Here is an 18,034-nt window from a genome sequence, read left to right as displayed (position 1 = left end):
ATGATACAGCTAGCCTAATTTTAGCGGAAGTTTTAGTTCTCGACATTGAGTATCCCAGGTGTGCAAGACGGAAAGAATCAAGGACACTGTTTTTCATAATGACATTTTCGTACACCATATATACTGTACATTTGACAAAGTTAGGGTAATGCTAAAAGCATTCATATTCAGGTAAAATGATAAAATAGACAAAATAATTACGACAATAAATAATTCTAACAATGATCACTAATTCATTATAATGCTTTAATTAAGTATTGTAAAAATATTGTGCAGCACGGTGGCACAGTCGTTAGCATTGCTGTCTTGCAGCACTGAATCCCTGAGTTTAGTTCTAGACCTGGGATGTGATCTGTGTGGAGTTTGTATGTTCTCCCTGTGTTGCATGAACTTCTTCTCCAGTTTCCTCCCACAGTCCAAAACCATACTGGTAGTGTAATTGGTTTCTGGGAAATTCTGCCCTATTGTGAGTGTGTGCATGTCTGTGTCTGAAATAATTATTAAATGTACACAAGTTATATATGATACTTTTTGTTTTTTTAATTTTCTATTTTATATCCATCCAGTTTGGTATAGCTAATTGCTGACCTGCTTGGCTTACTATTGCAACCTTCATATTGATCGGGGAAATGGACAACCTATTAACACTCTCCAGTCCATTCACAGCTCAGAGGTGACAGTCTGAGAGCTTCTCAGGGCCTCGTGTGAGAGTTAGCTTCAGCTCTAGGAGTGCTGTATCACTTATTGATGGCACTACTGACTTGTACATGCTTAGCAGGTCCCAGAAGTTTCTGATGTGTTAAAAGTCAATTGGATGCTATCTGACTGAAGCTCTGGTTACACTCAACCAATTATGCTTTAAATCTTGTGGAGTTATAAAGCTGTATTAATCAAATTTTAAGTGGCATTAATTTTACCACCTTTTCAAATAGAAAATACAGGCATAAAAACTATTTAAATAGTATGCTGAAGGAATTGTGCATTTGTGCTCCTCCAAACCTTTTTTTTCTCACAATAAGTGTTAATTTAGTACGATGGTAAAAGTTTTATGAATGTGGCCCACAGTCAGCTAATGAAATAGCCAAATCTTAGCACATTTTCTACTGTTTGTGCTACTCTGGAGTCCTTTGGCTCTTCAGTTTTATTTCTTTAACAATCAAATTAATTTTTAAAAGGGAAAATGCAATGCAGAATAATAAAAAATATACAGTAAATTATATCAAACTGTAGTTAAGAGTGCATTAGGTCATTAAGTATGTTAAGTACTTGTAGTGACGCATTCTGAGACATCACACCCATTGCAGTGTTCCTGGACACACAAAAAGTGTGTGTACAAACACCATAGCTTAATATTGTGATGCATAATGTTGATTAGATCAGTGCTTGAACTGATTTGCCACACACTGCCAAGCTGGGTGCCTCGTTTCAGTGCTAAATGAAGTAGATCTCTATGTGATACATATGTACTGTATATAGGAACCTACCACATCCACAATAATATAACAAGACAAACAATACTTATCATTAAGTATTTAAGATGCATTTTAAAGGGTTTTCATAATTAAGGAATATAGTTTGTCTTTTCTGTTGCATTTATGTCTGGGGATCTATTTTTGTTTTTGTCGATGCTAGTGGAAAACAGAATCTGACTAGTCTTGTGCAGCCAGCTTTTGACCTAATTTCCAGATGGCTGGATTAAGTCCATCCATCTCGATAACTGCTTAATCCAAAACAGGGTCACAGTAACCCGACAGATAATGGTCCCAAGACAGGGTACACCCTGTATAGGATGCCAGTCTGTTCTCACTCACAAATATCTAAGAGGGGAAATTTAGAGAAGCCATTTAACCTAGACAGCATATCTTTAGACTGTAGAAGGCAATGGAGAATCTGAAAAAAAAAACACAAGGTCGAGGATAGAACATGCAAACTCTACACAAAATAAAAAAGCTGCCAGAATCACATGTGTGACATGAGGGCAGTGAGGCAATGCCAGCTGTAACCACTGTGCCACCCAAGATAAGCATAGAATAAAATTACACCTATTAGAAAAAGACCACAAATATTAGACTAAGTCACAAAGACATGTAGAATATGAAATTATTGACATTAAAACATTAATAATAAATTGCTAAAATATCTGCATCAGAAATCTAGTTAAAAAGTATAGGGAAAGAGTTTCTGAAACAAGATGTAGAACTTAGTATTTTAGAGGAGAGAAGAAAATAAAAAATAAAATTCCAAGTTCCAATTCCAGATATTTGCACATTTCTAGTGCATTTAGCTCATGTCTTTATGCAAGGTAGTAGACATTTGAAGTTATTACTAAACTGTGGCAGTGCAAAAGTTACAAACATTAGCATAAAACAGTGTAATACTAAAATTTGGAGATGGATCGTAGGATCTCATGCAAACTGTACATTAACAGACTTTAGTTCTTTAGAGATGGTAGTTTTGAGAAATGTCTAATACTGGAAATACCTTGAAAATCACATCGGTCAGCATATTTGTTGAATAGGATCCCAGTGTTATGATCCATGTAAGACAGCAGAGTTCTCTGCCTATATTTCTCTGTTTTTCTTGCATAGCTGCATACAGTGCAGCTCTTTAACATAAATCATATGGTTCTAGTTGATTACACAACTTGTCTTCTGACTTTTTGGGATGTTATACTGTAGAGAAATTTATGTTTTTATACGACTAGTCTATTTCCCATGCCCAGTCTGTATGCATTAGAGCTTTTGGAAATTTCAGTTCGGTTTAGAAACATTTTACATTTTCCTTTTAAAATAGTTTTAATTAAAGCTCTCAGTTCCTTTAAACTGAGTGACAATAGGAAAATTATTTTTCTTTTATTTTATATTTTATTTCATATAGGAAAATATACTGAGGGAATATTAGATACTATTAATCGATTGCCAAGTCAGAAGTCATGCAGTTTGTTTGAGATGCTTTTAATTATAGGTAGAAAGGAAGGCACCAAAGATGGAAAACGTTTCAGAAAAAAAAGAAGAAACTGTAAAACCTTTGCTAAGATAAATATTGAAGACAAATTGCAGTCTATGACATACACGTTCTTTGGTCAGCTGTTTCACATTTTATATCCACTGTTCAGTTTGTCTGCTGTGACCAGGCAAAGAAAATTCCAATTAGCAATCTTTTATTAATTGCCAGGAGGTGAGTGATGACTTTGGTATATTTGCAAATGCAAAATAATTAAATTTAATAATATTTCACACTCAGGTGTTTAAGCCCTTCTTTTCCAAGGCTTCCTTATTTTCGCCGCTCATGAGGTGAATCCTAAATTCAAGGAGAATTTCAAAACTCAGCTTAATTTAGCTTTAGAATCCCGTTAAAGGACTGGCAAGTCAGATCTTGTTTTTCGGTATTGTAGGAAAGGCTGTGTAGTAAGAGTGGGAGTGTCTCTACAAAACAGCTGTGTGCTCCTACTTCATTGTTCTTTTTTGGGTTTTTCCTCTACAATCAAAACTCGTTAAAATTCCAGTGTTGTGAGAGCATGAAAATGTTGCTTTAAATTGTTAGCACTGACATTATTGGCGTGCACTTTTCTTGGAACATTTTTTGAAAATGAAGGAACATTTGTTGTGAGTACTAGAAAAATAATCCTTTAGCCCTAGTTAAGGGAGGTGTTTTACTTTTTGCTAAAACTCTTTTTTTTAGGCAGACGTTTTCAAAACAAACCAATAAAAAACAACACGAAACAAAGTTTGTTTAGTTTTTTTTTTCTTAATAATTTATACCAAACTGAAAGCCTGGTTAACCACATATCCTTTACATCTGCTTTACAAATCAGGTAAGCCTAGCTAGATGTACCTAACACACTGCACTGACTGAAGATTTGTGATGTTTTCTTCTGATTGAAGGCTTTTTGAGATTAATTATCAAGACTTACATTTACATCACATACATCACATGCTGTACATTTGGTTGTGATGTTTGGATTTTTTTGGGGGTTGTTGTGAATATCAAGAGTAAAAATGTATGTTCTTGCTTCTCTGAAACGTTGGTAAGAAAGCTTAATAAGATATAGCTGCCTAGTTAATGTACTTTTTAACAATATATATTGATTTGGTGAAAGTCATTCTTTTAGGGCAGAAGGGCATCTTCTGTTTAAATGTAATGAACGTATTAAAAGCTGAAATAAAGGAAGGTTAAAATTAGCCTTAAAGAAATCTTACCTGCACTTTTTATAGCTCAGTGGCATTTATACCGCCCCAGATATGAATCCACATCATGTGGTAACTTTGTTAAGCAACACAGAACAATCCCAATTCAGGGACACACAGCAAATTACAAAAGTGTTAAAATGTTCTCATGAATGCTGTGCCTCACTCATTCGTCTTTCCTCCTTGTACAAAGTGCTTGATTTTGAGATTAGTTAGATAACCTCCTTAGAATGAATTGGAAATCCTTTCTTTTGTGCATGTGTCTGCTGGGCACAACGGCCAAAACTCCACAAACTGTTACCATTTAGGCCACATGTTACATTTTTAGGATTATGATTTATGCTTTAAAAATACACGAAATCATGAAGGGAGAGGAAATGTGACCTCTTAAATCATGGTACGGCAAATTAAGCCTTAGAGAAAGCTCTTTAAAAGCCTAAAATAATCCTCTTTTCCTTTCCAGGGACAGAAGCTTGAGGCAGAGAGGTACTTTTTGAAGGCAATTCAGCTAGATCCCACAAAAGGAAATTGCTATATGCATTATGGTAAGTAGCTGATATGATTAAAATAAGCATTTTCTTCACTTCAGGGTTATAATGTTTTAAAACACACATATGTTGAATTACTGTATCTTGATCTGTTTTTTTTTTCCAGAATCTTAGGTATTGTGTAAGTTTGTCTTCAGTATTTTTTTTTAATGAAATGTTGCAAACAGTACTGGCTATGGGGTTATGGAGAAATAGAACTAGCCAAATTTAATATGCAGAATATTAAATTCTCATTTGTGAAATGCAATGATGCACCCATTCTTTTTTTGCTTCTTAAGTCTGTGCTCAAATAGATATTTTGTGTCCCAGCCTAGAATACAGAGGTTATTTTTAAACTTTTAAAGTTTAGGCATTCAAATTGGGAGATATACTGTAGTTGTAGAAATGGATCCCAAATTATTTCTCGTGTTCACCTACATTTTTGTTTAAAAGTTTGTATTTATACACATTAGAAGACTCTTAATTACTTATAATTATTCATTTCAGTATGTGCCATAAACAATTGTCTTACCATGGTATTAGGAGAGGTTGTGACATTGCTGTACAAGATAAAAAAACTATTGTTTTCCCTTTTCACAGTCTTTTTTATATAGGGGTATCTGACATGAATGCACCATATCATTCATACTACATAAGATGTTTGAGCTTTAACATTTAACATGTATTTTCACAAGTGTGTTAAGAAATAATGAAACGATGCCACTGTCAAAACATGCAGAATGAAACAAACCCTTTATAAAGTTTATTTTAAAGAGTAATAGACAATTAGACAAGTGCTTAGTGCATGCTTAATTCTTGGTTATCCAATAGGGAAACAAAATAAGTAAGTATCCTGAAAGTCCCAAATTCTGAAAGTCTAGTCCTCATATTTTATATTTTGAAGGATTAACCCTATGTGAGCTATATGAATGCATTACTGATATAAGTAATTCACATTATGGAGATAGCTGTCCCTTATCTGAATGTATTTCAGGACTTTAAGGCTGTTTCAGGTGTTGTTCATTTGTTTTCTAGTTTTCTAGAATTTTCATAGTACTGTATGTGAAGTCAGCAACTTTAAAGTTATGTGTAATTAATTTTTAATCAACCAGTAGGAATTATACAATTAATTCGTTTTACATGCTACATCATTATTATAATCTATGCACATATTGAATATGTAAAATTGGAAAAAATGCTAATTACAAACTGCAAAGTAGAGATACTGAAGTAAGGGTTTATTTTGCCTAAAATAGAAGGAGCTGTCTAATTAAGGCAAAATAAACCCTTGGCACAAAAAAACTTTTTTAAAAACTGTCATATACTGCTAAGTATTCAAATTGCTTTTAAGGATTTTCAGTCTTCTTGAAGTTTTATAAAATCTTAAATTCACCCTTCATTACAGTCCCAGTTTAATTTAACAAAAGAAAATGTCATAGTTTAAATAGAATTCTATAGTTTTAACATTGAACTATATAGTCATATATAGAATAGTTCTATATATAATAGAATAGCTATAAATAATTATGTAGTTATCTGTAGTTAAAAATAGAATTTTATGGTTTTAACAGAACAGAGAATTTTAAAGTTTAAAAGATGATCTGAAGAGACATTTCTGAGCAAATAAATATTTTCATGATTTATATTTGCTCTTCAAACTACAGCACTCTGTCTCTGAAAGCATTTTGTATTATGTATTATTTCACCTCAGATTTCTTTATCAAATGTCCTTTGAGGTTTTACATTAGAAGAAAAGATAGAACATCTTCAAAATAACTGTGAATACTCACTATGCAGTACCTTTGTGTATTGACCAGTACTTTTTACATTATACATACACTTTGACTGCTCATGAAACAGCTCTAACAGAAAAGGTTAGCAGACAAATGGCAGACCAACTGTCAATATTACAGCAATTTGGAATGTTAAAAAAACAACAACAGCACAAGGCATCTTTCCACTCGCGACACTACAGGGGATTCTTTTTAACCACTTAAAAAGTGGTACAGTTTTCATTACATACTGTAATGCATGTCAGTGTTTGCTCACAAAATAGTGATTACAGTATGTAGTTCCATGATATCAGACATGCTGAACATCCTAAAAGTCTGCTAAAGACTAGACAGGTAGGATGAAATTTGCTGTAGTTGATCGGTGCTCATGTTCTTAAAAATAAAACATTTCCGTGATCTCTGCAGCCTATTGTGATCATTTACAGTTTCTTGTTTTAAACCAGTCTCAGGTTTGGAGTTTGGCAGCTACAGAGCTGTCTTTGGATCTGGACACTTCCAGGCCAGGAGTTTAGCACTGTCCCAGAGCTCTGTTTTCAGAAGTTAGTTTATTTTGACAAGCTACCTTATCATACCTTTCTTACATGTCTGCTGGACCCATTCCAGGTTAGTGCAGCAGTGCTGGCTGACCTTTTCCTGTAACTCAATTCATCTGATGAACCATTGGGTTTGTTAAGAAGAAATGTGTGTCTTTAAAGCGACAGGGAAAGTGAAAAGCCCCTAAGAGATTAAGGGTTGAAGACAAGCTTCTTCCAGGAATTGTTCCCATTACCACTTTGCCAGATGCAGTCAGTTCCTAACTTGTCATAATACCCTTCTCTTTTAATCAAAGAACAAATACAACATCACTGTAAATATCAGAGCATAAACCCAAAAATCCCTGTATTCTAGCATTGTTATAATCCAGAGACCACTCTTGTAAAGTTGATAGACAAGTGGAGTCTTCTAAAGACATATATATATATAACTTGTATATATATATAATGGACTGCATAAAGTTTTTTTTTCCCAGAGTATATTTATATTATTTACACATTTGTGTGCATAAAATAGTTCATTTAAAATGTGTCATAACATAGTTAAATTAATTGTCATGAGCACTGCTTCTTTTTGTTATGAAGATAATTTGACATTAGTTTTAAATGCATTCGTTTGCTTTCAATATTATTATAAATGTTAATTAAATATGTATAAAATATTATATTAAAATGTGATATTCTATGATTAATTTTGAATAGTGTAAAGTGGTTCCGTAGTACTCTCATACCCATTTGGCTCATACCATGTCTTCCTGGATCTCTAAAAATTTTGAAAGATTTTAAGAATGATGATCCTTAGCAGTGTATACATGTATTTGCTAGCAAGTATACCAAAATTACAAATATTTCTATGATTTTACTCACATACGTCTTGTCCTGCACTACCTCAGCTGGTATAAAAATAAATACTTTTTGGAGAGCTTTAGAAAAAAGTAATAACTTGTTCTCCTGAATATAACAGTGTTGACATATTAAAATTTAATATCCCCCCTTTTGTGCAGCCCTGGCATGAGATGCTGTTTTTCTCAATGCTACTGCCAAGGCACACTTCTTCAGTAACTTTTTTTTATTTTATTGAAATTGAAAAATGAAATGTGAATATAAACAAGGCTGTAAACGCGAAAATTTACAAGCTAATGATTATTGATTTATGAAGCAAATTGGTTTAGACCAGTTATCTTCACTCCTGGTTCTGGAGAGCCGCGTAATCTTCTGGTTTTCATTCTATATGAGCTCTTAATAACTTAATTGAATGAATTATTGACTTAATTGGTCAGACTTATAACTATTACCAAGTTTTTAGTCGTGTATGAGTTGCCGGTAAAATCTGTAGTTCTTTGTACCACTGGTTTAGGCTAGAGTACATACAGTATATAAGAAGCTACCAGAAGAAGTAAATGTAATATTCCAAACCTAAGAGTGCCCAATTTAAAATAACTATATATAGCATGCTATCAAGATTATTTAGAATATTATTTGTAATATACTAAATCCATATACAGTATTACATTATTATAAATAATACTAAACATGATTAGATTTATTCCAGAATTTCTCAGTATTGATCTAAATTTTTTAGGATGCATTTAATCTTTGTTATTAACAAGAAAAAGTAAGATGTAAATAAAGTAGACGTTTTAAGTCCTGCTCAAGGATTGAAGTGAGACTGAACACAATATTCTTGAGCCATTTTTCTTTCTTTGTTTAGCTCTAGTTTGTGTCAACCATCATTTGCATTTAAGACATGTGCCTCCCATAACACGTTTTAAAGTAGAGAGAATGTGCACAATAACATATCATTCCCACCCTCGCTCAGCATCTGGACAGTGAAGAGCATGCTCTCAGTGGGTGGAAGGGATGCTTTAACTTTCCTTTACAAGATGTTCCAAGAGATATTTGTAGAGAAACTTTCTTGCCTGCTTTCAGATCATTCAAAATTCTTTTTTCTAATGTGAAAAAATTCCCAAGCAAATCAATGTGTGAACTTAAAAGTAATAGATTTTTTATTGAAAAGTAATACATATGTATTGCTTTTTCTTTATTTCGTGTAAGGTAATTAAATAGTCAATGTTTTTTTATTAATATAAAATCATTTTATTTTTTGTTCTTGTTTTTTTGTGATTAAAATTCTATATGGGTTATTGATATTTATTTTTGTACCTTAAAATTTCAGTCATGTAGATGTACAGCATTTCTTTAGCTCCTTCATAATGGAAGGAATTTCAGCATCTCATGTGCCACAAATGCTATTATTTCTAACCGATTTTTTAGTGAAGTGTCTCTATAATCTCTTTGAAAACTATATTACAAGATCTTTTTGATTTTGTCACAAAGTGATTAGGTTGTTCTTGAAAGCAGTTGAAAGGGAAATTAGGATTGTTTTATTGTATTATACTGCTACCTAATATTAGACAAATAGTACAGTATGTGTCTATTAGTGCCCAAAGAACTGTATTTGTGACAAATTGACTGTTTTTGCTCTTTTTTTGTGCATTTTAAAACTTTGAATAAAAATAATACTTCTATCATCAAGGTCATTCTTTCTTTAAGATTAATAGAAAGATGCACCTGAGCTGTATTCCAAATTCCTTTTTTTCAGAAAGAATATCTAAATTAGCTTTAGAGCTTTACAGGGTGAGAACTGAAACTTAAATGTTAATCAAAATTTTTATGTTTTATTCTGTGACATCACAAAAATATTTTAACAGCCTTTTACTACAGTATGTTTCGAAGTTGTTTACTGGTTTCACCTCAGGGTTCTAAGGCTAAATACTGTACAGTAGAAAAGGGAACCAGAACTAGCAGGGAGTGTATTTAAGTGTAACTTTCTGCTGTGGGACTTTGGCATTCATACACTTGTTTGAGGTTAGCTGTATTGGGAAGGTGTGAGGTTGTACAGTTAAAATGTGTGCAATAGTAAAGATCAGAAAACACCAGACATGGAAAAATATGATTATCATAATCCTTCAGCTCAGAAAAAACTGCCTGATGGCCAATATTAAAGGGCACTTTGTTTCTTATGTTTCAGCAAATTGTGTTGTGGTTCCCAGCTTTAAAGCAGGTCATTGACTCCCCCAGCCAAAGGAAATATTTCCAGCTCATAACTGTCTCTGTACACTACCGTCTGAGCTCTAAAACATCTCTTTTTTTTATTTCTTGTGACCCACAGGTCAGTTTTTGTTGGAAGAATCCCGCTTGCTTGAAGCAGCTGAAATGGCAGAGAAGGCTGCACAGCTTGACAGCACCGAGTTTGATGTGGTCTTTAACGCAGCCCATATGCTCAGGTTGGTTTGTAGTATTACTACAGCATTCCTTTCTAGAAGGAAAAGGACATGGTAAGGTAGTGAGTTTACTACAGGCCTTCACTCACCGTTTCTAAACAGTTAACAGTGTAATTTTATCAACAGCACACACTTCAATTTATGTCTGATTAGAATACATTTTCCTGTTTTAATGGAGCAAGCTTGTGAATGAGTTTTCACACACTGCCGTTACTGCCTTATTCATAAAAAGTTAGTTTCTGACATAAGAAGTAAGTTCACTTCTGAGTCAGCACTGCTTGTATTGCCTCAAGGTGTTATATTGTGGAAATGTGTACATTGCACAATGCCGACTGATGTCACACTGCCTAATGGAATTTTGAACACTTATGGTAATCACAAAAGAGCTGTATTCTGCTGAATTGAATTTCAACAGTGTTTTGACCCTGAAATATGTTTGATAATTGACTCAAACTTTAATATCAAAGCCTAGGAAGAAGCATCAGAATGCAATTTTTATCATTCATGTTTCCTTTGATTTTATTCCTTATTAATTCTAGAGTTCTCTTTTGAGATTAGGAGATTGCACTCAGTGTTATTCTCGAATTGCATATCTTTAATATTGTAGTAACTTGTACACAATATTCCCCTTTTGAAAACACACGTAAAATGGGAACATTTTTTAGCTATTCCAACTCACTAGATAAGCTTTTCTCCACTGCAGTCCCTGGTGGCCCAGATTGATATTATATAATATGATATTATATAAAGAGGTATATAAAGGGTAAAAACATACATGTGTCTACTTTAATCTCAGCACTGTCTAATAAAGGGTCTTTAAGAGATGTCAGCCAAACTTTTAACATATCAAAAAAGAGAGCTGGTTAAAACAAAAACCTGGTTTGCTTGAGAAAGTGTATAATGATCTTATTAAAAAATACTTGTGGGTGATTGGTTTAACAACTCAACAACATAAGTAAAACAAAACTAGTGTTTGTAGAAATACATAAGTGATATTTGTGTACAGAATTTCAAACTCAAGTGGAATTCCTACCAGTACCAGAAAAAACAACAACATTTCCATCTGGTCACCATAGTATTCAGCTTCTAAGACCCTTTAAATCTAGATCAAACACGTTTCCAAAAAATGTGCAGTACTTCTGTGTTTCATACTTCTGTCACAGGTGAGGGATTTTAATTTAAGTTAGATGAACTAGTGTTTTTTATCCGGAACTGAGTAATGCTGGATTTTTTTTCTTCCAGTCAGTACCAATGTACAGTCCAGCTGTCAAATTCCAGTCCCTTAGACTTTCTTGACCTGTACATCTTGTTCAAGTCTTGGTAAACACACTGGATCACTTTTCTCTCTGACCTGTTTCTAATCTGAAACAAAAAATGAAAGAGCCAACAAGATAGCACAAGTTTTTTAAGCCTTTTTAAGCAAGTATCCTTGCCATGCAAGTCCTTCTTTGTACTCTCTGTCTGCCAAGTTAGGCTGTGGTGCACCCATCTAAGTATTCTACGGTGAAAAATGAAAGTAAAACACAATGATAAAACCCACATTTAGAGAAAAAGGTGGTACCTGTAAAAGGCCCCAAAAGCAGAAGCAAATTATTTCATTACTTCAAGTTTTGGGAAGGTGATCTGATTCTGTTGTCTGTGGGTTTTTTTTAATTTCTAAAAAATTAGTCATTCAATATTAATGTAACTAATGCCTTAATTTGGCCTGCAGTGCCAAAGAGATATGGAAGACTTTAACATTCCACTCTCCTTTGATAAAAATGTAAGGAGTTTTATCCCAAAATGACCCTAAGGCTGTCTGTTACAATCTCAGAAGGAAATTCTGTCCGCTGTGTTGGCATGAACACCCATTAGTTTATAGCTAATGTTTTTTATGTGTTTGTCTTGGAAGAAGATGATGAAAATCTCTCCAGTATGGCTGTGAGTGAACTAAAGTAGAGCAGCAGGGGGGGTTCAGATGTTAGAACTTTTATTGATATCAAGGGCTGCCCTTTTGACAAGTTTTCTTCCTCACTATCAATTTTCAAATCTACTTAAAGCAATCAGCAAGTTATTCACAGCCTCATACATGACATACATGAAGGTTTGTGTGTAAATCAGCCATATATTTTAATTTTACAGCACAGGAAAAAAACTATTTGTCAATACCTTAAAAATGAAATAACCCTCCTACTTATTACAGTGTCTTAAGCCTTCCCACTAAAGGTAGCTCTTTATAATTTGTTCTGTCATTTTGCAGTTGTAAAACTTGTAAGATGTGCTTTTTTGACACATGGAACAAGTAATAGGTTTATCCTATGCTGAAAAGAGAAGAAAGAAAAAACAGCGTTTCGGCTGTGGGGCCTTCTTCGGGTGTGAGAAAGACATGGACAGACAGCCCTGACGCATAAATGCTGACGCAGCTACCCACCTGAACTTCTTTGTCACATTACTACTATAAGTTAGTGTGGTGACAATTCTCTTATTTCATTTTTTGTGTTTCATAATATTAATTGTATGGAACAGAAAAATGATAAAATTGCCATGTATTACACATCCCTACATAGGGGTTCCATATAACATGTTGATGAGTGCTTTCCACTTGTGTGTAGCTTATGGAAAATTGTAACTTTTGTTTTAATCGGTAGACATTCTGAGTAGACCTGTAAGCTTTATTTTTGGACAATTTTAATCCTGTCCTTACTAGCAATAAAAACAGAGGCATTAATAAAATTACTGACATAATTTATTTGATTCCTTAGATTATTTAAATATGCGATTTAGAATTCTAGAAATGAATATAACTATTGATGTATATGCTCTGCTTTTTGTGTTGCCATGCAGGAAATGGTCTATACTGACTCATACTAAATTGCTTTACAAGAAGAAGGATTAAAATTTCTGAGAAAATTAATACACTATTTAAAACATTCAGAAACAAAAAGACAAATCCAAATGATTTACATTTCATTTGCATTTTATTTGAATGTTTGTTGTGGAGAAAAATAGGAGAAGGAAAGTGGAACTCAAATATAGTTTGAAATAAAGTGTTAATCTTCCAGATTTGTTTCATGAAAGTGCATAATAAAGTGCTAGAAATAAACAACGTGATCATTTAGGATTAACTATCAAAGATTCTTTAAAAAGCGAAATTTTACATATTTTTTCTTAAACTAGTTAAAGCTTAGTGTCCTCCAAGACATTTTAAAAGACAGCTGTGTGGGGTACATAATATATTAGTTAGAGATCACCAACAAAACTCAAGATATGGGTATTAAAAGCTGCATCTGCTTAAAGCAGTTGAATAAATCCATAGCAAATCATTAAGCATTTGCAAAGAGGTTTGTCACACATTTTGAATAAGAAATCCACTGTACTAATCTTAGAGAGGAAATGTCCTGCAGCTTGCAAACCATGATACAAATCACATTCAGAGCAAGTAAAGATTACAATAAAATAAAAAGATTGAAAGAGTCATGCAATGGCACTGAAGAAGGAAGCATAAGAAGGAACTGTAGATCTTATGTATTATGTAGATCTGTATGTATGACATTTAATGTATCTATTATCATAATATAGATTATTCTTCCCACAGTGAAATGCGGGACTATATTTTGTCAGTTATCTGTATCTGTAGGAGGGGTTACAGAATGTTTAGTTATGATTGTTATTAGTGGTGAAAATAGTCAAAGGTGAAATCTTAAAGGTGAAGGCTGGAATGGTGTTCCATGTCGACACAGCAGCTGCAGCTCATGCTAAATACATTAAAATGATTGCACTAAATATTTCTGACAGTATTGGAATCACTTTTCTAATAAAAGTCAAAATTCTGTCACACACTGCGCAGCTCCTTGCTATCATATTTGAAATAGAAACAAAAAAAGAAGTAAGAAAGGCTGGTTGCTTTACTGATTTATGCTGGTGCCATCACTCAGCCTGGAAGGGCTTTTATTCAGATCTCTTTCTAATTTATCTCTACTCCCTTTTCCAGGAGTAGAAAATGGAAAAATGGAAATTCTGACCAAGCTCTGCAGCAATTTTTTATTTTTATTTTTTTTTCCTGTAACGCAAAGTCTTATAAAGGCCACAGTGTTACTCGGTACTGAGCACCTTTTTCTTGCAAGCCAGCACAGGGTTCTCTGTTGGTTGGTTTCTCTGTACAACCAAATCCACTGCTAAATAAAGAGGCTGGTTAGCTTTGAAAACAAGGGGAGTGTGGGGTGATGTCTCATGCTTTAAACAGCAGTGGATTATATTGCCGATTGAATAAAATTATATTGCCATGGTTTAAACGTTATGTATTTTTCTGTTAATAATAATAAATAATAATAATAAATTAATAAGATGTTGTGTAGGGTTACTTTACTAGAATATTCTGTACATTTATGTATTTACTTTCAAATTTACAGTACTTATATTATAAGATTTCTATTTTTGAGAGTACTGCATATACCACAAGTAAGAGTTTGTGAAGTGAGGCTATTGTAACTAATACCAAAGTAAAAAAATAAACAAAACCCTAAATCTTTGGAAATGCATAATACAAAAGAACTTAAATGATTACTTTTTTTAATGATGTATGTGTGTGGTATAGATAAGACTTTATTGATCCCGAAGGGAAATTGATGTATACATTATGTATTGGAAGAAAAGTAAAGAAAATCTGACATACTATGGAACTTCTCTTAATATTCATTATTGCTAATAACAATTATCATTAAAATGTTATATTACAGTGTTGCCCAGGCAAGAAAGCCCTTGCTCCTGCTGTAATAATAAAAATAATTATTGTGCATACAGTATATGAAAACATATAAATCTCTATGTATATTTCTTGCATGTTAAACTGGTGTATTATTTTACTTTATAGCAAGTAAAAAGAGTATGGTAAAATCAAAATATTTTTCATGTTAGACATATGGATTATATAAACAAGTTAGAAAGGTTACAAAAATGAGGAGGCCATATAAATAATCATTTTTTGCATGTAACAGCAATAATGAAATAAAATAATAAAAAATAGGAAGCTGACCCTGCAGATTCCCTGTGTTGAATGGCTTGTAGCACCCTGTGAACTGTTATCCACCTTGGAAAATTATATAAATGATTTGAGAAGGTGTTTCAGCTTTCATTCTAATAATGTGCAATTTGATAAGGTTGTGGGCAATGGGAGCAGTGATCAGTGAACTTCCCAGATGGAATCGTTTGTGCCCCGTTCCTCCTTGGCCCGACAGGAAATCAGGAAGTTCTTGTAGACTTAAGAAATTCTGCTGGTTACCATGTCATACTTAGCAATTATTTAATAGACGTGAGGGATACAGAGATCGAACGGTACTCCTTCCAACCCTGTCAGTAATAATACAAGCGCGTATGATTTGTCCTGACAGACCACTGAAAATATGTATAGGTTTATAACAGTTTATTGCACACAAAAAAAATTCTGAATTAGGAAACTTAATCTGCAATGAAAATCTGTATGCACCTCTAATATTTTTATTTAAATTCTAGGCATCTTTAGAAATTCTTAATAATTAACATTTTGCGTGCTATGTTTGGTTTAAAAAAGTTTAAAAAGGGAAGGTTAATGTTTAAAATAGTTTTAACTTACCTTAGGGAGTTAAGCCGAATTGCCTAGATTGTAGTTTTATTCCTGTTACAAAGTATTTAAACTTTATATAAATGTGCCAGATGCCCACTTTTGTAAAACGCATGGCATATTCATTAAACAATAGAGGTATGTTTTGTTACTTAATATTTGATGTAATGGTTGTTGAGAAATTAGAAAAACGTTCTTCAACTTAAACTAGGCTATGCTGTATTAGCATGAGTATAAATTTCAGTTTAAAGGCAGCAAAGCTACTATTACACTGACAAAAGGGGGTAAATGTGCACAATTATTTCAAGTTAAACTGTGCTATAACATTATGTATATACTTGTTTCTCTGTGTACAAGCTTTTGATTATGGTGCTAATTTATAGACAACCTAAACATTTACTTGTTGTTCATAATTTGCTAATGTGTTATCTGAAATGTCTAAAATTAATGCTGAGAAATTTCAATATACCTATTGATTCCCATCACTTCCTGCTCGTGACTGAATTCTTTGTACATTCAAATTATATTAGCCTTTCCCAGACAGTCTATACCCCCATTCACAAAAGGGTGCATGTTCTAGATTTAGTTACACTAGAGGTTCACCAGTGTCAAACTTTCTGACTTATGATTGTGTCTCTCACCAGATTGCCTTTCAGTTCAATATAGAATACCCTCATTCAATATCAGCTCCCAAACAATAAATTAAGTTTCATAATTTGAGGATAGTTGACTTTGCTACAATAGGTTCACTCATACAATAGTACCTGTTTTGTGGGTTTTTTTCAGCTATAATCTGGCTCCTGTGATCTTTGTTCCACTAGCTGTACAGTTCAACTACAGTATGCTCTGTGAAGGCAGCTTTATATAGGTTTGAACAACATTCAGTGACCTTGCTCTATCTGTTCCAAGCTTGGAAACAGCAGTTGTAAGAATATTTCGTTGCTTCTGCCAGATCCACTTACTTCTCCATTCTTATGAAGATCAGCCTTGACAACCCAAGTTATTTGTTCCCCATTATTAGCCTGTTGCTAGAGCCAGAGGTGTGTGGAGTTCTCAGCAGCAGTGTAAAGTAGTGCTTATGAGATAAAATCCTTGATGAGATGCTACTGTACACTCGACCAAAGCACTTTATTCAGATTTAAACTATACATGCTATGCAGAATAAATAAACAGTACAGTAGTCACTTATCCAATGAGGGGCCCATGTTCTTCCAATGTAGCATGTTAGGCAAATCCGTATTGGAAAAACTTAAGACCTTGGCCAATACAGTAAATAGGGAAATGCGGACGTGCATCTATTAATACCTACTGTATATACTGTACATATAGTTCTACAAACAAAATAGATAGATAATACTTTATTAATCCCGTAGGAAAATTGATGAATGGTCCTGAATGGACCTGCATAAATTGAGCTCTGTGTGAAATTAAAATAAATTAATATATGTACTGACTGAATAAGCATAAACATTTACAACATTTGGTATATAAAAATCATTAAATGCTTACACTTGCATGGTAAAGATGAAGGGTATTGATGATGATACACTTGGAAGCTCAGGATGTAATTGTATCAGGCCATTTCACTCATTTCTGTTAATGGAATAACCTTCCAAGGTTTTTTTGGTCACTAGCACTTTCAATTGCGTTGCGTTTTAATTCCATGTTGCTTTAAAGGTCTTAAACAAAACAAAAAGCCAGTCATGACTTTACTGAACTGCTTACAGTAACAGCTTACACGAGACAGAGAAAATGGTGTGTGGTGGTGCAGGTGTATTGGAGAGATTATTCAAATATTTAAGAGCAAGCATTACCATGGATTTTGTCATAGCTGTGATAGCTGTACATGGTCAAATATTTCTCATATTTATTCCTACTCATTTGTTTTTGTGTAGAAGCATGACCATGTTGGATAAGGGTTTCCTATATTCAAATTCTCATTGAAAATTAGAATGTGTCCTCTATTGATTCTATACTAAAATAATTTGTTACAGACCTGATATATATTACACAGATTTGAAATAAACAGTGTAACAATGTAGTTGGAACATTCTGTGAATGTGTTGTGAGGAAGACAAACATTTGAGAGAAAGCAGTGTTTTAGTTTTAGAAGAACTGGGCAATTTCTAAGGCTT

The 18,034-nt window shown here is 33.4% G+C and overlaps 1 protein-coding gene across 2 annotated transcripts in view; it reads left to right on the top strand.

Moving 5' to 3' along the window:
• Positions 1–18,034, top strand: part of LOC148654652 (protein O-mannosyl-transferase TMTC2-like) — a 167,296-nt gene that overhangs the window by 128,815 nt on the left and 20,447 nt on the right. For both annotated transcript variants that reach the window (XM_088647218.1, XM_088647219.1), the window contains exons 9-10: positions 4,651–4,732; positions 10,213–10,327. In XM_088647218.1, the coding sequence (XP_088503344.1) occupies positions 4,651–4,732; positions 10,213–10,327 (197 nt within the window). The remainder of the gene's footprint in view (positions 1–4,650; positions 4,733–10,212; positions 10,328–18,034) is intronic.

This window comes from Lepisosteus platostomus, chromosome 9, assembly GCF_059453375.1.
Source record: "Lepisosteus platostomus isolate fLepPlt1 chromosome 9, fLepPlt1.hap1, whole genome shotgun sequence".
Classification (NCBI taxonomy): Eukaryota; Metazoa; Chordata; class Actinopteri; order Semionotiformes; family Lepisosteidae; genus Lepisosteus; species Lepisosteus platostomus.
Note: the sequence above shows the minus strand (reverse complement) of the source record. Positions and strands in the feature narration are given on the sequence as shown.